The 26,645-nt window shown below is 53.1% G+C and overlaps 2 protein-coding genes and 1 long non-coding RNA gene across 8 annotated transcripts in view; 2 read left to right on the forward strand and 1 right to left on the reverse strand.

Moving 5' to 3' along the window:
* The window catches only part of SNRPD2 (small nuclear ribonucleoprotein D2 polypeptide), a 30,453-nt gene extending 24,462 nt beyond the window's left edge, over positions 1-5,991 (forward strand). For 2 of the 4 annotated variants that reach the window (XM_060130720.1, XM_060130719.1), the window contains 2 exons: positions 2,252-2,431; positions 5,728-5,991. In XM_060130720.1, the coding sequence (XP_059986703.1) occupies positions 2,280-2,431; positions 5,728-5,902 (327 nt within the window). In that variant the 5' untranslated portion in view covers positions 2,252-2,279 and the 3' untranslated portion in view covers positions 5,903-5,991. Of the gene's footprint in view, positions 1-401; positions 551-1,698; positions 1,878-2,251; positions 2,432-5,727 lie in introns of those variants that run through there. The other 2 variants (XM_060130718.1, XM_060130717.1) reach the window with 2 other exon arrangements.
* Positions 2,405-17,573, reverse strand: GIPR (gastric inhibitory polypeptide receptor). 3 transcript variants are annotated; one of them, XM_060130712.1, is made up of 14 exons: positions 17,528-17,573; positions 16,402-16,530; positions 15,966-16,065; positions 15,389-15,496; positions 14,782-14,885; positions 13,969-14,072; positions 13,639-13,783; positions 12,720-12,879; positions 12,451-12,511; positions 12,062-12,131; positions 11,850-11,938; positions 11,619-11,757; positions 9,778-9,819; positions 9,393-9,684 (listed from the first exon to the last, which is right to left on the reverse strand). In XM_060130712.1, the coding sequence occupies exons 2-14, from the start codon at positions 16,471-16,473 to the stop codon at positions 9,478-9,480; spliced, it is 1,401 nt and encodes a 466-aa protein (XP_059986695.1). In that variant the 5' UTR covers positions 16,474-16,530; positions 17,528-17,573; the 3' UTR covers positions 9,393-9,477. The 3 variants fall into 3 exon arrangements, with proteins under 3 accessions (XP_059986697.1, XP_059986695.1, XP_059986694.1); XM_060130714.1 differs by lacking the exons at positions 9,393-9,684; positions 9,778-9,819 and adding an exon at positions 2,405-2,557; XM_060130711.1 differs by having other exon boundaries at positions 9,393-9,819.
* Positions 14,449-23,681, forward strand: LOC132509569 (uncharacterized). Its single transcript, XR_009537056.1, has 3 exons — positions 14,449-14,541; positions 22,577-22,763; positions 23,529-23,681. It is a non-coding gene; the product is annotated as an uncharacterized LOC132509569 (long non-coding RNA).
* Positions 23,682-26,645: the final 2,964 nt, after the last annotated feature.

The raw sequence follows: 26,645 nt of genomic DNA on the forward strand, positions 1-26,645 counted from the left end.
GATCATGGAAAACATTCGACCTGCCGGGCGCAGGTCCACGCCCCTCCCGGATGTAGGCAAAGGATTGGTAACCCCTAGTCAAAAGATCAATAGACACTTAAATGAACGGTCTCCGAAGGAAAAGGGGAGGGGTCCATCCCGGAAGCGAGGAGCGGATTGGCTTCGCGGAGGCCGCTCCCCCAAAGGCAGGGTGGGCGGGCATGTGGAAATAGCTTGTCCTTTCCTTCCTTCAACCTGTGCGGTTCTACAACAAAATGGTTTGAATCAGTCCCGCTTTCTTTTCCTCTCCACTATCGTGAACATCCGCCCCGTACTGTCCTGAATGGCCGGGAATCACCGTGTGAAGCTTTTATCCCACAGCCGCGAAGGGCTGGTGGAAATCGCTATGGCAACTGGCCACGCCCCCACCCGCTGGTTGGGTTTGCGCAGGCGCCCACGGAAGTGGGCCGCAGGAAGCGGAAGTCCCGCCTCTGTCGCGCTCTCTGTGGAAGGCTGAGGCAACGCGGAGACGGTAGTGACCTGAGAGTGCGGCCACCACCATCGCCAACATGTGAGGCCGGGCTAGGCTTAGGTGGCGGGAGTGGGGTTGAGGGTGTATATTTGGCCACTTACCGGTGGAAGGGGATGGGCAGAGCCGGGGGCGGAGGCAAACATGTTAGGGGTAAAGTGGCGTACTTTTCTACTGATGCGTTTGAGAACGGACGTGGGGCCTTTGACGGATTCTGACTTCGGGAGGAGGGACAGCTTTATCTGATAACGGGCTGGGCTTTCCCAAATAATGAATCTTACTGAAATGAATTTTAAGGGGAAGCGCTTTTACGAATAAAGAACCTGGAAGAGGGGAGTACGGACTTGTAGGAAAAACGATCTTAGATAAGGGGTTTATACGGATAATTTGAGCTGGAGACGGTTGGCTTTCCAACTACATTCTCGATTTTTACGGATAACGAGTTACGGGAATGATTTTCCTTACGTATTCATTCAACAGTTATTTATTGAGTGCTCCTATATCAGGCTGCTTTAGACACATAGGCTCTATCAGTAAATTACCCCACTCCCCCAAGGAAGAAAATCCCCTTCTGCATCTTATGGGATGGGAAGAGGCAGGCAGTAAACGTAATGGTAATAAACAGGTAAAGTATGTGGTGTGTTAGGTGACCGGGACTATGAATAAAGAAACAGTAGAGCAGGGTGAAACAATGTGGAACGCTACTTTTGAGAGACAGGACACATAAAGGAGGCAACACTTGAGCAAAAACCTGAAGAAAGTGAGAGAGTGTACCACAGATATCTGGGGAGGTATCCAGGCAGAGGGAAAAGCAAATGCAGGGACTCAAGAAGAAAGTTTGCCTAATATCTATTTTTTAATATAAATGTATCTATTTTTATTTATTTATTTTTGGCTGCGTTGGGCCATCGTTGCTGCGCGCGGGCTTTTCTCTAGTTGTGGCGAGCGAGGGCTACTCTTCGTTGTGGTGCGCGGGCTTCTATTGCGGTGGCTTCTCTTGTTGGGGAGCACGGGCTCTAGGCGTGCGGGCTTCAGTAGTTGTGGCTCGCTGGCTCTAGAGCGCATGCTCAATAGTTGCGGCTCGCGGGCTCTAGAGCGCAGGCTCAGTAGTTGTGGCGCACGGGCTTAGTTCCACTGCATGTGGGATCTTCCCAGACCAGGGCTCGAACCCGTGTCCCCTGCATTGGCAGGCGATTCTTAACCACTGTGCCACCAGGGAAGCCCATGAGAGGGTTTTGAAGAGTGAGATGATATATGACTTGAGTCTTGGCACCATCCCCGAGACTGCTTTGTGGAGAGCAAACTGTTGGGGAGTGTGGATGGAGGCAGCGAGACCAGTAGGAGAGAGATGATGGAGGTTTAAGCCATGGTAAGAAATGGACAGATTCCGATATATTTTAGCGGCAGATGACAGGATTTGCTGACAGATTGAATATAGGATGTGGGAGAAGGAAAGAAGAGTCAAGTTGACATTAAGAGTTTTTGCTTAAAGAACTAGAAGGATGGAGTTGCCATTGATGGAGATGAGGAAGGCTGTGGATAGTATAGTATAAGTTGGGGGTATTGGGGGATCTGGAGTTCAGCCTAGGACGTGAAGGGTGGAAATATCTGTTAAGCATCCAAGCCGAGAGAGGATCGAGCAAGAGGGTGGGTGTGTGAGGGAGACACCGAGCCAGAGGCCATGAGCACCCAGGCTCCGGCTCTGGGCCCTCTCACCTATGGGTTCCATACTTGCCCACTTAGGAGCCTCCTCAACAAGCCCAAGAGTGAGATGACCCCGGAGGAGCTGCAGAAGCGGGAGGAGGAGGAGTTTAACACAGGGCCACTCTCCGTGCTCACCCAGTCGGTCAAGAACAACACGCAAGTGCTCATCAACTGCCGCAACAACAAGAAGCTCCTGGGCCGTGTGAAGGCCTTTGACAGGTAAACGCCTGGGTCTGGGGAGGTGTTCTTTCCAGGCCTGGAGAAGCAGTCCCAGCTCCAGTCCGAAGCCCAGGGCAGAAGCATCTCAGGACCTCAAGATGTGGTGGTCTATCGTTGTCCCTCCAGCTGTGAAGCACAGTGGTTATGGTCATGTACTTGGGAGCCAATCTTCCTGGGTTCATGTCCCAGCTCTGCCTCTTAACAGCCATGTGACCTTTGGCAAGTGACTTTATCTTGTCCGTACAGTGGCAGTAATCATGGTGGTTGCAAAGATTCAATCACTTAATATATGTGAAGCGTAGTAAGTCGTTAGAAGTTGAGCATTTGGCACCCAGAGCTCTTAATCAGTTTTTTTGCAGTTATTGCATAATGAGAGCGTCCACCTGGGTCAGGTACTGTTTTAGGCTCCAGAGATACAGCAATGATGGAAACAAACATGGTTCCTGTACTCAGGGAGCTTATGCTGTAGGCAGGGAAGCCGACAGCAAACATGTAAATAATGTCATAAAGACAAGTGATTATAAATTCTATGCAGAAAAGTAAAGCCAGGTAAGAGTTTGAAGTACCAGCAAGGAGGTGCTGTCTTGGGTAGATAACATGGGAGGCCTCAAAGGAAGACGCAACGGTGGACAGGTATGAATAAAATGAAGGTGCAAGCTAGGGTCTGAGTGTTTCAGCCATAGGGAGCAGCAAATGATTTTTTCCTCTCTGGGCCTCAGTTTCCTTATCTGTGAAATATGCATCATAATAATACCCCTCAGAACAGTTGTGAGGCTTAAATGATATTATGTATGAAGAGCACTTGGCTCAGTACCTAACACATAATAAATGCTCAGTAAACATATGACCTGCAGCCTTTAGTTAGCATTTGGGAAGTGCTTTCCTCACAGTGGTGTGATGAAACTTACTCCTGGAATGCTTTTGCCACTAGCTTTTATGTGACCATGAACAAGTCTTTCACTCAGCCTTAGTTTCCCCTTGAATAAAATGAGAATGAGAACAACAGGAAGTGCCGAGTACAGGAGGCAGATAGGTCTGGATTCGAACACAGGCTTTGCCACTTCCAGACTCTGTGACCTTGGGTGAGTCACTTCATCCCACTATGCTCAGTTTCCTGCTCTAGAAGCTGGAGAGAACTAGTAAACCAGTCAGTGTTTACCTCCTGGGGGTGAGATGCAGGGAGGATTGATGGGTTAATGCTTAGAAAGTGCTTAAAGGGGCCTGGTGAGTGCCTATATGGTAAGTGCTCAAGGTGGTGCATATATATATATATATATATATATATATATATATACACATATATATATAAATATAATTTTTTAAGTTGACTCTTTCCTTTTCCCCTAGCTTCCTCCTGTGCCCCCATATCATCCTCTCATCCCTCTCCCCACCTAGCCTACCACCCTAGTATGTGTCCTGCCATGTTTGATTCACCCAGAGACTCCCTTGTGGTGGTAGTTAACAGCTTTATTGAGGCATAATTGATCTGTCATAATATTGTTTTTAAGATAGAATCATCTGTGTGCTCTGTTGCATCTTGTTTTTTCACACAAATCAGTGGTCTGAGAACATCACTGCAAGTTAGCTAGGGTATTCTTAACCACTTTATTTACTTAATTATGTTACTTTCTTGAGTGAGCGATGGATGCAAAATTTGAAAAATACAAAAGGCACCCAATGAAGAGCAAGTCTTCCCTCTCCATGCACCAGTTGCCCTCCCCGGGGACCCATCATGGCTAATTTCTCAGGTCTCCTCCAGGAGGATTACTTGCACAGAACATCATACATGTAGATACAGGAGGGTGCTTTTTATTTATTTTTAAGTCACTACTAATGGCATGCCACGCCGTTTTAGACCTTGGTTTTTTCACTTAACAATATACCTTGGAAATGTTCCCATATTGGTATGCTACTTCCTTTTTTTAACGTATTTTCTCTGAATTGGTAATATATTCACATGATTTCCAAAACAGTAATAACAGTCCAATGAAAAGTTTCCATCTGGTTTGTCTCCAGTCTACCTAGGTCACCCCACTGCCACCAGTCTTTAGGTGTATTTCAAGGATTTAGTATTGCACAACCAGGTGGTGGAATGTATGTTTTTCCTACCCACTTTTTTCCTACAGAAGGTTGCTTTCCATGCATCCTGTTCCCTCCCTTGCCTTTTTCACTCAGCAGTATCTCCTGGAGGTTACTGCATAGCAAGGCACAGAGCTTCCTCATGTGCTCCTCACGAGCTTCCTCGTCTTTCTTTTTTTTAATAAATTTACTTATTATTTATTATTTTTGGCTGCGTTGGGTCTTCGTTGCTACTCTGCGTTGCGCTGCGTGGGCTTCTCACTGCAGTGCCTTCTCTTGTTGCGGAGCGTGGGCTCTAGGCGCGGAGGCTTCAGTAGTTGTGGCGCCCAGGCTTAGTTGCTCCGCGACATGTGGGATCTTCCCAGACCATGGCCCGAACCTGTGTCCCCTGCATTGGCAGGTGGATTCTTAACCTCTGCGCCACCAGGGAAGCCCCCTCGTCTTTCTTATGCTTGGTAATATTTCCCTGTATCCTCCTATCCCTTTACCTTGCTTTAATTTTTCTTCATAGCACTTGCTACCACCTGACAGTATATTACAGGTGTCTTTGTTTACTTATTTAGTGTTCTTCTCCCCTCACTAGACTGCAGACCCCATGAGGGCAGGGATATTATCTCTTTTATTCAATGTTGTATTCATTGCAAGCGTTTGTTGACTGAGCTAATCCATACTGTCGTCACATGTATGTGACGACCCAGCACCCTGAGGACAGGGACAGAAAGCAGGACTGGAGTGGAGCACCCTGAGGACAGGGACAGAAAGCAGGACTGGAGTGGAGGCGTCATGTACCGGCCTCAGGCCCCAGGGACCTCTGGTTCTCCAAAGAGAAGTTGTACCTTTGCTTATGCCACCAGAAGTACTCAGAGTTAAAAAGCACAAGCAGCACCGTTTCATTTGCCTTTATCCTGTGCCAGGCCCTGTTCTAAGTACTTGACAAGAATACTGTATTGATGCATTTAATCTTCACAACAGCCCTAGGAGGTAGGCACCATGAATGTCTCCATTATAGAGAGGAGGAAACTGAGGCACAGAGGAGTGAAGTCCTTTGCCCAAGCTTCAAGCTGAGGACTTGCAGAGGTGGCCTTGGAGCCCCAGCCATCCTGGTCCCGGGCCTGCACCTTCCCCCATGCCACGCTGATGGAGGAAGTGGCAGTGCTGCACAGAGGAGGGGGTCAGGAGGCTCCCTCTAATTCCTGATGCCTCCTTCTGCCCACCAGGCACTGCAACATGGTGCTGGAGAACGTGAAGGAGATGTGGACCGAAGTCCCCAAGAGTGGCAAGGGCAAGAAGAAGTCCAAGCCGGTCAACAAGGACCGCTACATCTCAAAAATGTTCTTGCGCGGGGACTCGGTCATTGTGGTCCTGCGGAACCCGCTCATCGCCGGCAAGTAGGGGCCTCCTCCCTGCCGTCAGAACTTACCCCTCGTCTTGCAAAGACCTGCCCTTTGTGCTGGGAATAATAAAGTCATGTGTTTTTTCTAGTGGCCTCTGTCTGTTCACAGGGCCTAGAGAGTGGGGCAGACCCAGGAGGGGGGCAGCCGGGCATGGGGCCAAGCACGGGGATTGGGACCTCTCTGAGCAGGTGAAGAGGCCTGGTCTCTGCCCCTTCCAGGCCTGACTTTCCCCTTCTGTGAAGTGAATTGGTTGGGCAGAGGGAGCTTTTGCTGCCTTTTGTGCTTTAATTTGTTCTAGCTTCTCGTCATTTTCTCTTTCTCTTCCTTCTCCCCACCTCTCAGTAAGTCGGTTTCACTCAAAATTTCTTTCAGTCTTTTTTTTTTTTTTTCCATTTGTTCAGTCAGACATTCCCCCAAGTGCCTGCTCTGTGCCCAGCCCTGTGTTGCAATGCCGGGGACACAGCCATGCCCAGAAGAGCCCCCAAGCTGCCCTCACTGACAGGAGAAAGAGCTGCAGTTAAAGCAGTTAGTACTCAATACCAACAGCATTTGTAGCTGACACCTGACCTGTGCGGTTGCCAGGCCCTGCACTCTGTGCTGTTCAGACTTCCTAACAACTCTGAGCAGGCACTGTGATTTATTACTTCCAATTCCGGAGGCGGGGACTGGGGCACAAAGAGGTGATGGCGCCTCCCCAGGGGTATCCAGCCAGGAAGTGGTGATGCCGCCATTCAAACCCACCCTGCTCCTGAGCCTGTGGCCTAGCCCCTGAACTCTGCTGCCCTCAAATCACAGCTTAACTACCCTTGAGAGAAATTCTCTGACAAATGTAGGGAGATAGAGGTGGGAAAGGGGGACCTTACTTATTGTGGGTGGATTAAGAGAAATCCCTGTCTTTCTCTGACGCACACACATCATGCTCCGCGCCCCCCCCCCCCCCCCCCCCGCCTCCAGCTCTCTCTGTGTTCTGTCTCTGCATCTTTATCTGTGTTCTCCAGATAAGGCCAAGTGCCAGGCTGGTGCAGTTCGCAAGTCTGAGGTCAGGGTCGAATGAGTTGTCTGACACACTGAGCTGTGGAAGGCGCAGCCATGATCCCGTTAGCGACAGAGCTGAGGACCCTGCAGCAGGAGAAGGCCTGACACATGCAAGGCAATGGCTGTGAGGTAATAAAGGCTCATGTTTACTGAGTGGTTCACATCTAATTTGAACAACCATCTGGGGGATAGATGCTAGAGGTACCCCATTTTACAGATGAGACAGCCGAGGCCCAGAGAAGGTAGGTGACTTGCCCAGGATCGCTCAGGAGACAATGGAGCCAAGTTCAAACCCAGGGAGCCAGGCCCTCATGACTGTCGGGGAGCAGGATGGAGCCATAACAGTGTGGGGAATGATGCTGCCGCAGGAAACTTACCCCCAGGATTTGGTTCTTGTGCAGGAGCTGGGACAGCACAAGCCCCGGGGTCACAGTTCGAATCCCTGCCCCACATCCCTCCTGTTCTCCCCGGGAAATAGGAATTCCTTTCCCTGCCTTGCAGGCTGGCAGCAAAGATTCTAGCCTAGGACACCCCTGCCTGGCATCAATCTGAATTTCCTCATCTCTTTACCCAACCCACTGCCCAAATGGTCTCTAATCCCCTCTTCCGTTACGGTGAGTGAAAGTGAAAACAGGTTGCAGGAAAAGCACTAGGCAAACTGGCCAAGTGTGCTCTATGCACCAGGCAGTATCCTAAGAGTTACTCACTGGAATCTCAGGCAACCCTAGGATGTTGGTACCATCATTATTCCCATTTTCCAGAAGTGAAACTTAGGCACAGAGAGGTTAGGAATTTTCCCCAAGTCACACAGCTAATCAGTAGCCAAAAACTAAGATTTGAACTAGGCTGGTTCCTGCAGCTTTATTATTCCTACACTACCTTTCTGGAGAAGCAGCTCTCAGAAAATGTTTGGCACACGCACAATTTTTAATCATACACATTGTAAATAGTTTAAATAACAGGAGATCACATGAACGTTCCCAGCTGGGAACGTTCTCTTAGGCATGGAGGATGGTGGCAGCATGGTGTCCATGATCTCTTGGCAACACGTGGCTGAAGTTGAGTAGTACTGCTCTCCAGAGGGTGCAAGGCCACCACCGGCATCTGGCCACACAGCCCGCCTCTGTCATTTCCCTTATGGCCTGGCCAAGAAGATTTTCCCACCCCCCACCCCCACAAAAAACAACTGTTTCTCATGCTTTATTTACAAGGGCCCAGCCCTAGGCCCCCACCTTCCCAGAACCCACAAGAGGGGCCCAGCAGGACCACATGCTTGAAAGGACTCTGAGTTCAGCGACCATGGGCCATATCTGTCCAGGGAGCTGGGGACCCCAAGGAAAAGAATGGACAACACCCAGGTACCAACTGAATCTAAGTGTGTGTCTATGTGGGGGAGGGATTTAGGAGCGAGGGTCTTGCATGTGTACAGGTGGTCCAGCGACAGTGAGACTGCTGGCTTTCCTCCTAATTCTCCTAGTTCCCAGGAGCCACCAAGAAGGGTATGCATGTGTGTCCACACTCTCCAGCTAGCAGTGGTCTTGGCCTCCCTGGATGTAGGTTTCAGCTCTGACACCTGCCCTGAATTGCCCATGTTGATATCTACACACAGAATCCTCCTCTCTGGACCCCAGTGCCACTCATATTTCTGTCTCTCACTCTGACCTCTCCTGTGAGCTCCAGACCCTTATTCCCAGCTTAACATGTCCAAAGAGCACTATTGGTTCTCCCCACCCTGAACCCCATCTCCCTCTTTCCTCTCTCCAGCCCCAAACGAGAAGTCTTCCCTGGCTTCTCTCCTTCCTCGGCAAGTCCTCTCAGTTCTACCTTTAAAACAGCTCTAGAATCTGTTTCACACCCTATGTGGCCACCACCCTGGTCCAGCCAACATCACCTCCCACCTGCATTAGCCTCCTCCCTGGGCTCCCAGCTGCCACCCTTGCCCCTAATAATCTGTTGCCCCAGAGGGCAGACAGAGAGATCTGTTTAAAAAACTTAGCCCACTCCATTAGGAGCCGCTCCAAAGAACCTTCAGTGCACCTGAAATAAAATTCCCACTCTTCTGCCCTGTCCCACTTCTCTCTCCATCTGTTGGCTCTGACTCACCCCACTCCAGACACGCAGGCCTCCTCTCTGTTCCTCAGACACTGCCAAGCTCCTTCCCGCCCCAGGGCCTTCGCAGATGTGCTTCCTTCTGCCTAGAATCTCGCCGCGAATTCTTTCCAAAGGTGTCTCCTTCACCTCTTTCAGGCATGGCTTAAATGTCACTTCCTCAGAGATGCCCCAGACCACACTAGGTCCCCTTCTAACTTTTCTTTATAAGCCGTTCCGCAGCGTATATGTAACTTGGTTTATCCTCACGGTCTGTTTCCCCACTGAGTTGTGATTTCTAGGAGAATAGGGACCTTGTCTTCTGTTTCCTTCCCCTCCGCCCCCGCCCCCGCGCCGCCCCATTTCCCCAGCGCTCTCCACACCAGGCCTGGTACACAGCAAGCGCTCAATAAATACGTGCTAATTGAATGGACCCAAGAATCCCGCAGCCTAGCAGTAACTTTCTAAGACATGGCTGGCCTCACCCCCAGGACCTGGGAGTGTCCTCGAGCACAGAGCGCGGCCGGCGGCGACCTGGCCGGGGCCGGAACCCGAGGGCAGGGTCCGGAAGGCGCGCTCGGGGGGTTGGCACGGCTCTTCGCCGAGTCTGTGGCGCAGGCGGCATTGGTGCCAGCCCCGCCGGATCTCCGACTGCACCTGCAACGGGACAGCGCTCAGAGGCGGCGCGGGGCGCGCCATTCCCTGCGCGGCCGGCAGAGGGCGTGGGCGGCGGGCCGGGGCTCTCCCTACCTCCTTGTTGATGAAGCAGTAGAGGACGCTGACCAGAAAGCCCTGCCAGAGGAGGTGCGGTGTTAAATTGGGGGCAGGGGCAGGGTTATAAACACCCCTTAATGAGCTCTGACCCCTTCCAGGCCCCAAACCACCTCGCCTGCCGCCACCCTGGTCCTACACTATTGCAGTCACCTTCTCCCTGGCTCCCGAATCCCCCCTTGCCCTCGCCAGTTTGCTGAGCAATCAGGGCTGGAGGTTAAGAACAGGTGACCCCGGAGGTAGCCTGCTTGGATGTGATCACCGCTTCCCCACTTTCTTCCCCACTTGGGTAAGCTGCTTAACCCCTCTGTGACTCAGTTTCTTTATCTGGAAAATGGCGTAATAATACAGTGGTGGTCGTGAGAATCGAGGTATTATTAATATGCAAGAAGCCGTAGTGCGTGGCACATAGTTAAACCCTTTTCTGAATTTTATCATAACTTACTACATGATTTTATTTATTTAGCCACACTGTGCGGCTTGTGGGATCTTAGTTCCCCAACCAGGGATCGAACCCAGGCCCTCATCAGTGAAGGCACGGAGTCCTAACTACTGGACCGCCATGGAATTCCCTACTTATAAACTTTAATAAAGAATTAGTTTTATATTTATATAAATTTATACATATTTTAAATATAAATTTAAATAAATATAAAGTATATTTATAATTAAGAAAGTAATTGATATATTAATGCAAGACAATTATTTTATGTGTAATTATTAAGATATTTCTTATCACTTTCCACGATCCTTTTAATATCTAACTCTGATCACGTCCCTCTGCTCTCTTGGCTCCCACCTCACTCAGAGGAAAAGCCAAAGTCCTCGTTTGGCTCAAGGATCTGCCCAGGTATCTCACCTCTGTCCTTCCCCCCACCACCACCCCCGCTTGGTCTCACTGGCTCCCCCTGCTGAGGCATGCTGACCTTCTTCCATCATGACAGGTACTCTCTCCCACCTCAGGGATCTTGCACTTCACATTTCTCTTTCTGGAACATTTTTCCCAAATATCTTCCTGGCTTGTTCCCTCATCTTTGGGTCTCTGCTCCAGTGTCTTTTCAGCGAGGCCTTCCCTGACCCCCTGTCTATAACCCCATCCTTCTTTGTTGGCTCCTCATCTCTGTTTTCTTGCTTTCTTCCCCCCTCCTTTAGGCATGTCTCACCATCTGACATTCTGTATATTTTACTTATATAGTATCTTTAGCATCTGTCTCTCACTAGAGGGCAGGCACCATTTGGTTCTTGGCTGTATCCCCATAGTAAGCCTGGAAGAGTGCTTGGTACATAGTAAGTGCTCAATAAAGTTTTGCTGAATGTAATGAATGAACAGCCTTATGAAATGAGACAAGTATTGTCCCCACTTTAGAGATGAGAAAACTGAGGCCCAACAAGGTAAAAAGCAGGGTGGAGGCTAGGGTAGGGCAAGCACGGACAGGGTGGGCCTTCAACTTCAGGGAGCACTTCCTTAAAATTTGCGCTTTAGGTACTTCAGATGCCTCACCCTTGCCCTGGCCCTGAGGTGAAGGCCACAGAGCTGGGAGTGACAACCCAAATTTGGCCCCAGCCCTGGCTGGCCTCAAAGCCCTCTATCTTAACCGGGAGGCAGTACTGCTGGGGCTGCCTGGTCTCCTGTCTCCTCTCTGCTGCTTCCCCAGCCCGGGGACGGCGCTAGCTCAGTATTTTGTGTAGAATGAATGAACAAAATCCCATCTTCACACCCCATTCTGTGGCTGCGCCAGAGGATGATTGTAACCCTCGTGCCCCTCTGAGTAGGAGGGCCCCAAGTCAAAGGGTGTAGCCCCTGCACCCTGCTTAAGCACCTGGAAAGAACTGAGGAAGATCTCGAAGCTGAGCTTGGCCAAGCGCAGGGCACCCCGGGCCTGTTCCTCAGTCACGGGAGCAAACACCACCTCGTGGACGCCCAGCAGGGGCACCAGCGTCAGCGTGGAGCGAGCCAGCCTGGGGGTAGAGGGTGGCAGTGGTCCCACGGCCCCGGGTCCCCCATCTTGCACCCAGCCACCTTCCCCTCCGTCCCCACTGCCCTCCTTCACCTCAGTCGGTAGTCTGGGCAGCGCATCTGTTGCGTCCTCAGCTTTGACGCGAGGATGCCAAGGATGCGGATAAAGATGAGAAAATTAATCTGCGGGGGGAGAGAGAGAGAGACTGAGCCAGTTCCCCCCTCTCAGGCCTACCCCCCACCGCCCCGGCTTCCCAGGACAGGAAATCCCTGAGACCAGCCTGAAAGAGGTGGGGCCGGCCGTACCAAGATGGTTAGCAGGATAGGGGTCCTTATAATCCACCAAATGCCCTTGATATCGTTCCGCTCCCAGCACCTGGAGGAGGGGGAGTAGAGCTAAGAGACAGAAAACCTTAGGCTCGACGAATTAAGCACTTGAACTCCCCAGGCCCCGCCCACCTTCCTTAACGCCACACCCACATTTCCTTAAAGCCCCGCCCGCTACTACTTAGGCCGAGCCCTCATCCCTCCCCTTCCCGTAGTCCTGGAACCCAACTTTCTAAGCGACCTGTTCCTTCAGAACCCACCCAGGTCCCTAGGTGCAATTAGAACCTCCCCACGTTTCCATCGCACCCCTCCCGCGTCCCTCAAAGCTCCGCCCACCTCCCAAGCCCCGCCCCAGACCCACGACTCACTGCGTGTTCTCGTACAGGTACCTGACGATCACCCAAGGAATGACGAAAAGTGCGGGGGCCCCTGTGCAGACCCAACCCCCGCCCCCCACCCCGCCGCAGCTGTCAGAGCGCGCACGGGCCCCGCCAGGCCCAAGACCCGAGGAATTCCCCCGCCGGGAAGGGGAGGCAGAAGCCTAGAGAGGAGAGGAGACCCCCTGAGGTAGACCAGCAGGGTAGCTGGGGAGAGGGGAGGCGCGCTGGGCTGGGCAGGGGACAGGGTCGGGGCTTACCCCAGCCGAGGAGCATGTAGCAGCGGAAGTGGCCCTCCTCGGAGCCTCCCACAAGCACCAGGAGGCTGTGCAGGTAGATGCCCTCCACCAGCAGCCACGTGTAGTTGGCACCCACGCAGTACTGGGTCAAGATCTGCGCCGTGCGACAGGCAGCTAGGGCCTAGGGGGTGGCCAGACAGGAGAAGGGGGCAGTCAGGGCCCCCTCCACCCCCATCTCTTGTCGTCTCTTGACATCAAATATTCTCCTCTCATTCTATATCACCAAAGGATGATGTCGTTTTGGTTTCTCTCGCCCTATTCTCTTTCCCTATATGAACTCTCCCACTCTAACCTCTTTAACAATTGGTATCTTACATCTTGCTATCAGAGTTCCCCCCAGATCCCCCCAAATATGGCCTCTCCCACCCCATCTCCTTCTAAGAATTCCACTCAACTACTCCACCTCTCAAAAGTTTTCTCTCATGTCCCGCCAGCATACGGACTCTCCCACCCCTTGGCTTTTTAACAGTTGGTATGGCCCAACTTAATAGGTTTCCTCCCCGCTGTCCCTAGAGTTTAGTCTCTCCCACCTTGTCTCTCAGGAACAAATTGGTATCTACCAAATCCCCCCACTAGTTAGTTTCTCCCATCCTGCCACCGTCTCACCTCTAGCAGGGGATTTCTCTCATTGGTGCGAAAGTCCAACGATGGGTGAGATACTGAGAGAACGGGAATGGAAAATTCCAATAGAGGAGGTGATGGGGTGGGAGGGTTCAATGATGGGGGAGGCCGAGTTGGGAGGGTCCCTCTCCAATTGTGTTGGAAGGGTCAAGAGAGATTAACTGTCGATAGGGTAGGAGGTAGTAAATGGAATGGAAACCCTCTGGCCTCACCAGAGGAGAGAGAATCCCAATTTGAGAAAGAGAGAGACGGTGCTCACCCGGTTCCACAGGATAGGAGCCTGATCCCCAGGGTAGGGGCCAGGTGGAGGAAGCAGACGGTCTCGGGTGAGGATGGCTGCTGCCCGCAGCATGAAAGACATGAACAGGTTGATGTGGATGTAGTTGCGAGTGCAGCGCAGCCGCCTGGGGGATTGGGAAGGCAGTCTGAGGACCTGGCCTTGGCCACACAGAGTCCCTTAAACTACCCCCCAGCCCTTCCCACAGAACCTCCATTAAATGCTTGTTGCCGGTGGAGCCTGACTACCCCATCTTACTGGGAGAACTGAAGCCCAGTCTCTGCTGCCTCCGCTCAGGGCTGGGGGTCCCACCTGAAGAAACTCAAGATGAGCAAGGCGAGCAGCAGTGTGGCAAGGGACAGGGAGTAGCCCACGGTGTACACAACCTGCAGCCGCTCCAAGCTGAGCCTTTGGTCCTGGGGGTGGGGCAAGAAGACACAGAAATAGAGCTCAGTTCTTCCCCTAGGGCCACAAAGGTGCTGGAGAGATATCTGCTCTTTGTTCCTACCCCACACCCCAGTGTTCCTTTGGGGATCCACCTACCATTGTCTGAGGGGGGCACTCTGCCCCTCAACTCCAAGTCTGGGCATGTGACCATTCAATCAAAGCATTCTATCTAACACTATACCACACACACACACACACACACACACACACACACACACACACACACACACAACGATTAGTCGAGGGCAGTTATATGACCCAAATCAGGCCAATGACAGTCAGTCCTGGGACATAAAGTTAGAGCTATTGAGACAAAAACTCAGTCTTCCTACATTGTTGCTTGGTAGGTGGAATGTGAGCCTGGTGCCAGTGAGAGCCACCTTTTCCACTCCACAGAAAAGAGGACACCATCATACAGAAAAACAGAGGAACAATATGGTGAGATTCCCAACCACATCATTTTAGCACCCAGATCCAGCTGTGCCTGAAGCTGTAGCCTTATACTTTTCAATCACAGAAGCCAATATATTTCTTTTTCTTTCTCCTTCAAACAAGGAGCTGGATTTCTATCACTTGGAACCCAGAGTCCTGAACAGTACCAGGGGTTTGAGGCTCTGTCTGAGGCTGCTTTCTGCCTATGTCTGGACATCCTACCCTGAATCCCGCACCTCTTCTTACCTGAAAAACCCCATTCTTCTCTGGGTTCTCACACTGAGAATGGTCTCTCCAAGGTCCCCATTGGCCATCACTGCCACAATGGCGGAGGACAAAGCCTGCAGCCACTGTGGGGAAACAAGGGAGGGGATCAGAGGCACAGAGATGGAGGCAGAAAGACAAATTGTGAGACGAAGGCAGAGAGAGATCCAGTGATATGATGATGATAAACCCTTGTGTAGCATTTTACACGCATCAATTAATTTAATATTCATAACAAGCCTGTGAACTTGGTACTATCATAAACATCATTTTACAAACGAGGAAAGTGAGACGTAAAGAAATTAAATAAACTACCCTAGGTCACACAGCTAGTTAGGCAAGGAAGACCAAGATGTGCAGAAACAGACTCATGAAAAGGAGAGAAAATAAGAACCTGGTGGTCCTCAGAGAGATACAGAGACAGAGAAGGGGCATTATGCGGTGACCCAGCCAGGGGTGGACAGACAGAAGGAGACACCCAGCCGGACAAAGAGGAGCAGGATTGCTGCAGGGCAGTGGTGTCTGGGGCCAGGGTTAAAAGAGAGCTGTTTGTGTCAGGGGAGGGCCCGGTGTCCACGAGGAAGCTCACCATGGCGGTTCCAGGGCAGGTACCAGGGGCAGGACGCACGGGCAGTGGCATTGGGTGCAGTGTGGTCCCAGCAGACGTACATATCAAAGGACCCGTTACAGGCGAGGCCTGGGGTGGGCGTGGGGGCCAGATGTCGGGTGGACCTTCTGTACCTCTCGCCCAATACTTCTCCGCCTTCTACACACAAGCCCTGCCCCAGCCCCGCCCACCTGGAGTGGTCGGGTCCCTGCTCCGTCACAGCTCCTCCCACCAGCTGTGGCCCCGCCCACCTTCCGAACCCTGCTCTGGGCTCCTTCCACCAAGCAAGTTCCCGCCGCAGATGCTTCCCACTCTGCAAGGCCTTTCCTAGGCTCCACCCCAAACTCCCTCTTCGCGGTCCACTTTAGGTCCCACCCACCTAGTATAGGCCTCGCCCAAGACCCCTCCCTTTTGAAGGTTCATCTCAGGCCACTCCCACGCTGCCCACATTTAACACAGACTTCTCTCAGGCCCCGCGGATCAGTCCTAGGCCGGCCTCAAGCCCACCCCTCTCAGCCCCAGCCCTTCTCTTGCTCCCAGATCTCCACCACAGTAACACCTGCTGGGGGCGCCGCAGCCTCCAGTGTCGCCTGGCACTCCCTGCGGTACCGTTCCCAACGCTGGTACAGCTCTCCCGCCGTCTGCCCCTCAGAGCCTGCCTACAAAAAGAGAGAAGGGTGGACCCCCCCAAACCCGCCCCGCGCTGACCCCTGCTCCCAGGCAGCGTGGTTCCCGAGGGCCAGAAACACCCTAGAGGGACTTGGAGGGGCTGTCCTGTTTTGCTCAGGAGTCGGGTGGCTTAGAAACCTCTTCTAAGTCTTGAGGGGTGCCTAGAAACCACCAGGGGAGTTGCTGTGAGGAACTGAAAACCTTCAGGAAATTTACGGGAAGGAGGCGGCGAGGTCTTAAAACAATCTTCCCAGTGGGATAAGCCTTAAAAGCCGGCCCCAGACATCCCTCCAAGCCTTGAGCTCCTTGGCTCCTCGGGTTCTCACCTCCGCCCTCCGGAGCAGCGGCTCCCACAGCGAGAGCAGCAGTAGCAGCCACCAGGGTGGACAGCTCGGCATCGTGTGAGAGGCAGGGCATGGGGGGCGAAGGGTCCGGTCACGCAAGGGCAGCCGGCTCTGGGGGTCCGAGGGCAGAATCAGGAGCCGCCGCCCCCCTCCCCCAGCCCCAGCGCCACCACGCAGAGGGATTCAGGTACCCGGAGGCAGCGCCCCCTCCCCCAAGAGTGGTGATTTGGGGCGGGGGGCGGGAGTGGTGAGGAGTGGGCGGAGACCGAGATCCAACACCTGACTCCCGGGCCCGCTCCCGGCTGTTTCTGGGGCAGCGGCGGTAGAAGGGGGGTGTTTGCTGAGAGTGCAGTTGCCTTAGAGCCGCGCTGGGCAAAAGCGCCAGTGTCACCCGGAGTATAGACCTAGAGACTCCGGGGAACCTGGAGACCGCCTTGGAGAGGCGGGCACGGAGCTTGAAATGACTCTTGAATTTCCCACTCTCCCAAAGGGTTTTCAAATCGCGGATAGGAACCCGACCGTATCAAACTTTCCCTACTGTGGATAAAACCCAGAGTCAGCGGGACAATCCTCTCCTAGGGACCAGAGAGGCATCAGACCCTCTTAGGTCTGCAGGGGTCCAGATGCCTGGAAATCGGTCTAACCACCAACACCCCACAGCCGGCACCATGTAGGGAAAGGGGAAGGCAAGGAGGATCTCGGTTGGAGCCCCAGAAAGACACAGAGTCACAGAGACATGAGACAAATATAGAGACTGAGAGACACAGAGACAGACAGGATGAGACACACAGCAAGAGAGCAGAAACCAAAAGGCAGAGGAAGATAGAGACAAAAATGTGGGCTAGGAGACAAAGAGGAGATAGAGACGTGGAGAGAGATACAGAGAATGGGAGAAAGAGGCAGAGATACAGAGCTATCTAGAGGCTAAACAGAGATTGTGAGACATGGAGACAGAGATGCTGAGAGACAGACAGAAGGAGGATATAGACTGTGGGCACGGAGGGGCGGAGGGACAAAAGCACAGGCTAAGAAATGCAGAAAGAGGGGCCCAGAGACTTGAAGGTGACGTGTGGCAGGGGGAACGGACTGGGATGGGGGGAGCCCTCACCTGTCCCCAGCCCTCCTCTCGATCACTTGCTTCTGACGCTGCTGCCTCCACTGCCTCGCCTGGGCTCTGGAAGAGGTGACAGCTTGGGGTGGTGGGAGGGGGCGGGGCCAGGGCGGGCCAAGGAACAGGAAGGGGGAGCTCGGGGCAGAGACCCAGCACAGGGGGCCAGTTGCGTGTGAGTGTCACAGCCACTCACAGCCAAGGGTCACGTGGGAGAACAGTCACTGTCATCATCCTGAGGACCCCCCCTCCCAGGGTGCACAGCCTCTCACACTGTCCCACCCATCCCACTCAGCCACTGCACACGGAGTCGCAGTCACACACAGTGTCACGCACAATCCCATACACCCAGCCGCAGGGAGGCATGACACAGAATCTCACACACTGTTCCTCACAGAACATGTTCTTCGTGTTCATTCACAGTCCTACAATCCAGCGTCACACCCAGAGACCCAAAGTCTCTCCCCCACAGGCTAACAGTCATTCGCAGTGACACAGCCACATACCTGGGGCGTGGACTCCTCTGCTCACACGGAAACACAATCACAGCTTCCCACAGTCCCAATGATACAGTGTCCATCACACACACATTCACACCATCACTAGGTCACATCACAAACACTGTCTGTCTCCCCCCACTGGCCTGTGTGCCCCATGAGGACAGGGCCAGGGCATCTCAGTCACCACTGGGTCCCCAGCATCACTCAGCACAGGTTGGGACATAGAGCAGAGGCTCAAAGAATGATGGTCGACGAAATAAAAGCAGACAGTTATATGGTTCCTCACGCAGTCATACAATCCTTTAATGACGTGATCTGAAGGTAACACACAATGTTACACAACTCCACCCATTAACACGCTCACACATCGAGTCACACACTTCACATAATCACCTACAGAGTCCACAGCCATATTCCAACAACACACATTCCCCCAGTGTCACTAAGGCACACTCTCATGAGCTCCTGGTGTCACATTGTCACACTGTCATCCTCAGTCACATCCAGTGCTAAGGTCATACAAACATACAACGCTCCATCACAGCCTCACCCGCACTCACAAGTCACATACAGTCACACACAGTCACACAGTTTTCCACAGGATCACACATCATCATCCCATGATCACACACGAACCCATAGCCTCACGTGATCTGGTCACAGTCACCACTGAATCACACGCCCCCTCACAATCTCCACTTTCAGTCTTTTCCTTTGCTCTGAAATGCGGAGAATATTTGGCTTAGAAACTGCGTCCGGCTCTCATCACTCGCTTCCCCCTTTAATACAAATCACCAATTCCTGCACGTTAATCATACTAGTAACATTCATTAGCACACACTCCCTGGGGAGCTGTGAGGTAAATGGGACAGAGGTGAGCCTGCCCATTTTGCAGAGGAGAAACTGAGGTCCAGAGGCCCCGGGAGGGGCAGGGAGTAAGGGTGGCGTGAGATCCAGCACCAGAGGCTAAAAGGAGACCAGTCTGGGGGAGGGGGGTTGACATGGGTGGGTCCTGGCTTCCTGACCTCCAGCTGGCCTCCCTGCTCTCTGCCCCACATTCCTGGCGCCCTCTGGGTCCTGGGAAAGGCTCAGTTGAAGTGGAGAGGGGAGGGGTCTGAGATTGCCCGGCACCTCGGGAAGAGGCTGGAGTTGGGAGGGAGTCTCTTCTTGGCCTCAAGAGGGCCTGGGGGTCACTTGCTAGGGATGGGAAGGTGGGGGGAGGCTGGAAAGTGGGAGGAGAGAGGCTGGGGGCAGGAGGGGGAAGCAGGGGAGAGGAACTGAGGTGGTGAGAGAGACAGGAAAAGAAACCAAGGACCAAGAAAAACCAGAGACAGGCAGAGAAAGGCAGAGACAGGAAGAGGCAGAGACGACAGAGACTAAGAGAGACAGATAGTGAGAAAGAAATAGGAAAGGACAGAAAAGTAGAGAGAAATACTGAGAGAGAGAGAGAGAGAGAGAAAACAAAACAAAACAGGGGAGAGAAAACAGGGACCAAGAGAGGGAGAAAGACAGAGAGAGAATAGATACAAATTGGAAGATGGAGATGGGGAGGGGTGGAGGGAGAGAGAGCCTGAAAGACGGGGACCCTGAGGAGAGATAACCAAGGCAGGAGCCGGGAGATGAGCAGCCTACTGGGGCTCAGAGCCCCTCGCCCCTCCCTCATCAAGTCCCTCTGGGAAAACACAGGGCAGAACAGAGCACTGGGTGGGGGGTGGGCGTGAAGGACAGGAGGGGTGATGCCTGGGTCCCCGACTGGACCCCTGCCCATCTCAGCCCTCCTGAGGGCTTTTACAGTCTCCCAGGGTCTGGGGAGGAGGCACCAGGGCCACAGGGGTGGCCACAGGGGCCCTCCCCCATCCCCACCCTCAGTGCTTCTGGAAGCTGCAGGCAGAGAAGCAGCCCTGCCCTGTCCCCCTGTTCTTCTCTCTCTATCATCCATCTCTCTCCACGCCATCTCCTCTCTCCTCGGTCTGAATGTCTCCTTTCTCCTTTCCTCTAAGCCCGCACTCAGTTTGTCTGTCTTCTGCTCTTGTCGGCTAGACTGTCTTTTCTCTTCCCTCCAGGTTCCCTTTCGTCCCCTCCTCATCTCTCTTGCTCACTCCATTCTCCAGGTCAGTCTCTTCTTGCCTGTCTTGAAGCTTTCTCCTTTCTCATCCCTCTTTTCCTATCTCCTCTCAGGGTGTCTGTCTGTTTTTCTCTCTCCATGTCCCCTGGTCCCGGGTCTCCAGGCTGTTGTTCCCTCCACCCCAGGCCTGACCAGACAGTGCTCCCCCCACCTCAGGATGAAGCTGGGGGACCTGTGCCTCCCCCCATGGGGCTGCCTGGCCAAGAAGAGCCTGTGGGGAGCAGGCAGGGGCCTGGAGTGCCGGCAGATGGTGCAGGAGAAATGAGGCAGAGAGAGATGGGGAGAGGGGGGCCCCATAGGGACTGAGGCCAGAAATGGGAGGCCAAGATGGCCCCCTGGGGACTGCGGAGAGACAAGGCCTGAAAGACAGAAACCCAGAGAGAGAGACACACACACACACATAGGATCCAGAGAAAGACAGGAACCCAGAGACAGAGATCCAGAGATGGGGGCCTAGAGAGACCAACACAAAAAACATGGGACTCAAGAGAGAGACAGAGACAAAGAAGGACATGAGACCCAGAAAGACAGAGACAAGACCCGAAGAGAGACCGAGACATAGAGACATAATACCAAGAGAGACACAGAGACGTGGAGAAACCTAGGGATGGGAACCTAAAGAGAGAGAGAGAGAGACAGAGAGTAAAAGGACAGAGAAAGAGACTCAGAGAGAGGAGACCTGAGAGACAGAGACCCAGAAACAGGTATCAGAGTGATAATCGGAGACAGAGATGAAGAAATGGTCCAGAGAGACAGAGAGACTCGGAACACAGATAAATGAGGATGGGGATAAACTCTCAAAGACACAATCAGATAGAGATGAGACAGAGATGAGGCCTGGCTCCCCTCACCCTCTTCCAGGAGGGGGGGTGCTTCCCCTGACCCTGCCTCTCCCCCCTCACTGCCCCCCACCCTCCTGCAGCACGTCCCCAGTCTCCATAGCAACCTTCCCAGATCCTGAGGGCAAATATTGTCCCAGGCAGAAGCAGCGGGGCTGTGTTGACATAATCTCTTGCTGGTGGACTGAGGGCTCCAGGGAACCAAGAGGCCAGGATGGGAGGGCAGGAGAGCAGAGGGGCTCTCCGCTGGGGCCCCAAAGACAGCTCCCACCTGCCACCACCTCCAGATCAAGGAGCAAGGCTCCTTGCCCCTGGGAGGAGCCTCTGAGACATTCAAACCTGGAGCCCTGGCTGCCCCCTGGTGGTGGTGGGCCATCCCTCAAGCCCATTTTCTAGCGTCATGGAGAGCAGGCTGGCATTTTCCTCCTGGTTTGTACTTATTTTGTTTTATATTATATTATTTAATTTTAATTTTATTTTTTAACTTTATTTTTTGGCCACACCACGCGACTTGTGGGATCTTAGCTCTCCGACCAGGGATCGAACCCGTGCCCTCGGCAGTGAAAGCGTGGAGTCCTAACCACTGGACCGCCAGAGAAGTCCCCTTTCCTGGTTTTTAGAATCTGGCTCTTCCTCCCTCTCCTCCCAGCCCCTACTCTGATCCAGGACCCTTCTCTCCCTGTTCTGCTGCTCCAGTCGTGTCCCTCTCCTTTCCATCCATCCCCCAACCTCCCCAGAGCAGCCAGGCAGTGAGAGTGGTCCTGCTAAAGCACAAACCTGTCCCTGTCCCTCTCCTGCTCAGAACCTGCCATGGCTCCCTCAGGCTCCTCTCACAGCCTTCCAGGCCTTTGCTGAGCTCTCCAGCCTTCTCTCCATCACTTCCCGACTCTTCAAACCCTTTCCAGCCCCCCAACCTCGGTTCCAGCAGTTTTTTCCGCCTCACATACCTCCACACAATTTTGGTCAAGTCTTCCAAGCCCACCTCAAAATTAGCTCAGTCACTCAACAAATAATGATTTCTTCTCCTGAACCATGAGCTCTGCGAGGGCAGGGCTGGGGCTGTCTCAGTCACTACTGGGTCCCCAGCATCACCCAACACGGGTTCGGCACAGAGCTGGATTCAATTTACTTTATTGGGTACTTGTTATGTATCAGGCCCTGGGCTTGGTGATGCTGGGGGCCTGGATGGCCAAGATAGCCCTTGCCCTGCCCTCATGGAGCTCCCAGCCCAGGTATAGACTTAGGGAGACAGACTAACAGAAGGAGAGGTAGAAAGAGAAACACAAAGAAAGAAAGAGTCAAAAAGACAGAGGAAAGGACTTCCCTGGCAGTCCAGTGGTTAAGACTCCATACTTCCACTGCAGGGGCTATGGGTTCGATCCCTGTTCGGGGAACTAAGATCCTGCATGCCACGCGGCATGGTCAAAAAAAAAAAAAAAAAAAAAGAGGCTGAGAAAAATTCAGTCCAAAATCAGGCTAATTAATAATAATGATTGTACCATATATTGGGCATTTTACATATATGTATCCCACTTGATCCTCATAACAGACCTGTAGCAGAGGCATTTTCATTTCCATTTTCCAGAAGAAGAAACTGAGGCTCAGAGAGAGGCAGTAACTTCTCAAGGTGACTTAGCTCATAAGTGATACATCAAGGACCCAATTTCCAGACGGAGACATAAAGAGAGACAGAGATGAGAGAGAAAAGCAGCTGGAAACCTAGAAGAGAGAGAAGGAAACCAAGAGGCAGAGAGAAAAGACAAAGCATGACGGTGAGCCCTGCTCCCAGCCCCCTGGCAAAGCTGCCCCCTCCCCGCTCCTGTCACCCGGGGCCTTTAACATCTATCTGAGAAAGCACTTGTAATAAAACTAGCTCCATTAGCCTTACCCAAAACCCACTGTGCCAAGCAGCACTTAACAGGCATGAGCTCACTGAACCTGCTCTTCTCCCCTGGGAAGTGGGTGGTGGGATGACTCCCATTTGGCAGAGAAGGAAAAGCCAAGCTATTGGGCCAAGGTCACTGTATGCACACAGAGCAAGGACTGACTCATCTTTGTGTGTCACCTGCCCCAACAACCCACCAGCCTAAACTCCTCCCGCTGTGGTTCCTTCATTCACAACCTGGTTGCACTTCCCACCCCCAACACACAAGAGCCTTCAGGATCTGAACTCCCTTGGGCTCCCACAGGCCTCTGGGGACGCTCCGGTAACAGCCCTTAGCACATTGCAGCCTGCTGCACACTGTTCTGTATGTAGGAGTCTGATTTCCCCTCTCCTAGAATTGGAGCTCAGGGAGGTGGAGGGTGGGAGAAATGGGTGTTTGGGAAGGAGGAAATCTGAGTTCCTGCATTGTTTCTGTCAGTAACACAGTTAGCTGTGATCGTAGAAGGATAATGGCCCACGTCTATTTTGGTCATCACTTGGAACCCGTTATTGATCTTATATAGTAGGTTTCACTGAGAAATGAATAGGGGTTGCTGTCATTTATGTGTGCCTACTGTGTGCCAGGCACTGTTCTCATGTGTGATTTACATAGGTGGCCTCACTAGGGCTTATGGAGGATACAGTGACAAACCGCCAACATCTGCCCACAATCTTCGAGGTCCTGCAAGATCTGCAGGCCCATTACCTCCCTGACCTCATCTACCTCCTGCTCTCCTCCTCCTCCACAGCTCCATCCTCACCGGTCTTCTTGTTGCCCCAGGAATATGCCAAACTCATACTTACCTCTGGACCTTTGCACTTACTCTTCCCTCTACGTGGGAAGCCACTTCCTACCCCCACCCCCACCCCACCTTGTGTGACTGCTTTCTTCTTGTCATTTCCATCTCAGCTCAAATGTCACTTCCTCAGAAAGACTTTCGCTGGCCCCACTCTCTCTAAATTAGCCTCACCCTCCCATCCCTGACCATATCACTCTATCTTATCTCTGTAATGCCAGGACCTGAAATTATCTTATGAGCTCTGTGCCTCTTTCTTTATCTGTAAAATGGTGATGAAAATAACTGAGTGCTTGGCACATAGTAAGTGCTCAATAAATGTTAGCTATTACTATTTACTTGTTTTCTGTATTGTGGTTTACTTCCTCCGCAAGCTGCACAGACCACGAGGGCAAACTCTGGGGCTGACTTGCTTATCACTGAAACTCCAGCACTTAGAACAGAGCTTGGCACATAATAGGCACTCAGTAAACATTTTTATTTATTTATTTATTTATTTTTTATTTTTGTCTGCGTTGGGTCTTCGTTGCTGCACGCAGGCTTTCTCTAGCTGCGGAGAGCAGGGGCTACTCTTCGTTGCGGTGCGAGGGCTTCTCCTGGCAGTGGCTTCTTTTGTTGCGAGGTTGTAGGTGCGTGGACTTCAGTAGTTGTGGCATGCAGGCTCAGTAGTTGTGGCTCGCAGTCTCTAGAGCACAAGCTCAGTAGTTGTGGCACGCTGGCTTAGCTGCTCCATGGCATGTGCGATCTTCCCGGACCAGGGATCGAACACGTGACCCCTGCATTGGCAGGCGGATTCTCAATCACTGCGCCACCAGGAAAGTCCCCAAACTTTCAAATGAATGAAATAAGTAGGCACGATATGACCCCCCACTTTCCAGATGTGGAAACTGAGGCTCAAGGTCACAATCAGAAACTGGTGGAGTCAGGATTCAAACCCAGGCCAATTTGGTTCCAAAGCCCTGGGCTTCCAAGGCCTGCTTGTGTCCATCCAGAGGCAAATCTCTTCTGCTTTGGGCTCACTTCCCACCGCTATAAAGCATATTCTGGGTCATTTCTAGGTGCTGACCCTCAATGGAGACTTGGAGAAGGTGATCCAGTATTCTTTAAGTCCATTGTCAGCGTTTCTACCCTCCCCTCTCCCCCCAACTTCGGAGCCGCCTCCGACTGACACCGCCAGCCATCCAGGCATCACAGCTGGGCCTTTGTCAAAACCCGGACTGGATAACAAGGTTATGGGAGATGAACGCTGTAGGGGAGGAGCTAAGGGCCTGGGGCGGCCAATAGGAAAGTGGAAGGAAAGGTTAGGGAGGGACTAACAGACTTGGGGGTAGGGGTATAAACTTAAGGGGCGGAGCCAATCCTATCAGGAGGCCGAGTCAAGGGCTCTGGGCCAAGCACCATCGCCCTGAGATGCTTAGGGGGCGGTGCCAAAAGCTCTGGGGGCGGGAATAGAACTTTAACTCCCCCCTAAGGATTCTGGGGGTGGAGTTAAGAGCCCTGGGGGCGGGCGTAGATAGAATAAACAAGAGTTCTAAGAAATGAGCTAGAATAAGAGTTCCAGGGCGGAGCTAGTGGATATCTGGGCGGATTTGAGACTCAACAGTCTCTAGTCTTGCAAGGTGGCTTCTCGAAAATCCAATAAAAGATTAGGGAGGTTTGCGGGGTGTGGAGTGTCTTCTTCCACCCTATCTTCCTCTAAGAGCCGGGGGCTATGCTTCGGGCTGAAAAGCAGAGAGGGCCCTGCCCCTTCCAAACCTTCTGCACCCCTATTGGCGGAGGGGGCCTGCGCGACAGGCTCTCATTGGTCCTGAACAGGCGGGGGTGTCTAAAGAGAATACGCGCCTGTTGTGGGCGGGACCGGACAGTACCGAGGGGGATCTCGGGTCAGCCAATCCCGGCCCGAAGATTGTGTTGGGGGGCCTGGCAGGGGGCGTTCCGACCCCCCCCCCGTTCTGAGCATCCTGGGGGATGACCCCGGTGCCAGGCCCGGCGTCGGCCGCCTGATGCCGGGCAGGCCGAGCCGGGGATGCTGGAACGAAGGGCGTTGCTATGGCAACGGGAGGCAGGACCTGGGGGGGGAGCCCAGGCCCGAGCTGGGGCCGGGGGGGCTGGCGGTGGCTGTGGCGGGGCGATGGCGGAGCGCGGCCCGGCCTTCTGCGGCCTCTACGACACATCCTCCCTGCTTCAATACTGCAACGGTGAGACCCCTCCTCAGTTCCGACCCTGGCCCCGCCCAGGGCTGGACCTATCTCCTCCTGCCCCAACCTCCTCCTTCCAAGTCCCCATCCTGGCCCCTTGCTGAAGATTCTCCTTTCTCCCCTAGCAGGACCCTGACCCTAGAGCAAGCTCCCTGATCCCCAAAGCCCCGATCCTAGTCCCCCACCCTCTTCAACCCTCCCCTTTTTCGGAGGTGTCTGAACTGAGAGAAAGGAGCAGAACCTCAGGAGCTTGGGGCAGAAGCGGGGGAGGCCTGGAGGTCTGGAACTCTGCGTTCCCTATCCCCTCTCAGTCCTCTGGGACCCTCCCCCTTCTCCCTAGCAGAGGGACAGATTAGGGGGAGAGTGGTATTTGGTGTTGGCTTGTGGGCTGGATGTGGGACTGGGTAGGATGACCAGAGGACTTTGCTTCGACTATACCCCCCCAAATCCTCAGGCCTCGCCCCTCCCACCCATTAGGACTCATCCCTTCTCCCTAGACAAATGGGTACAATACAAGAAAGGTCACTGTGGGTGTCAGGCCCAGATGAGGGAAGCTGGAGGCAGAGGGGAGGACGGAGGGATGGGAGAAGTGGGAAGTGGGGGCTGGTTTCCGAGCAAAAATGCCGAAGGTGGGGGAATGGTCAGGAGGGAGCGGAGGACTTGAGTCATGGTGGGTGGGGGGTGGGCAGGCCAAGGCCTCAGAATGCAGCTGGCTCTCTGGATGGGGGTTGAAGG

The sequence above is a fragment of the Lagenorhynchus albirostris genome, chromosome 19 (genome assembly GCF_949774975.1).
Source record: "Lagenorhynchus albirostris chromosome 19, mLagAlb1.1, whole genome shotgun sequence".
NCBI lineage: Eukaryota > Metazoa > Chordata > Mammalia > Artiodactyla > Delphinidae > Lagenorhynchus > Lagenorhynchus albirostris.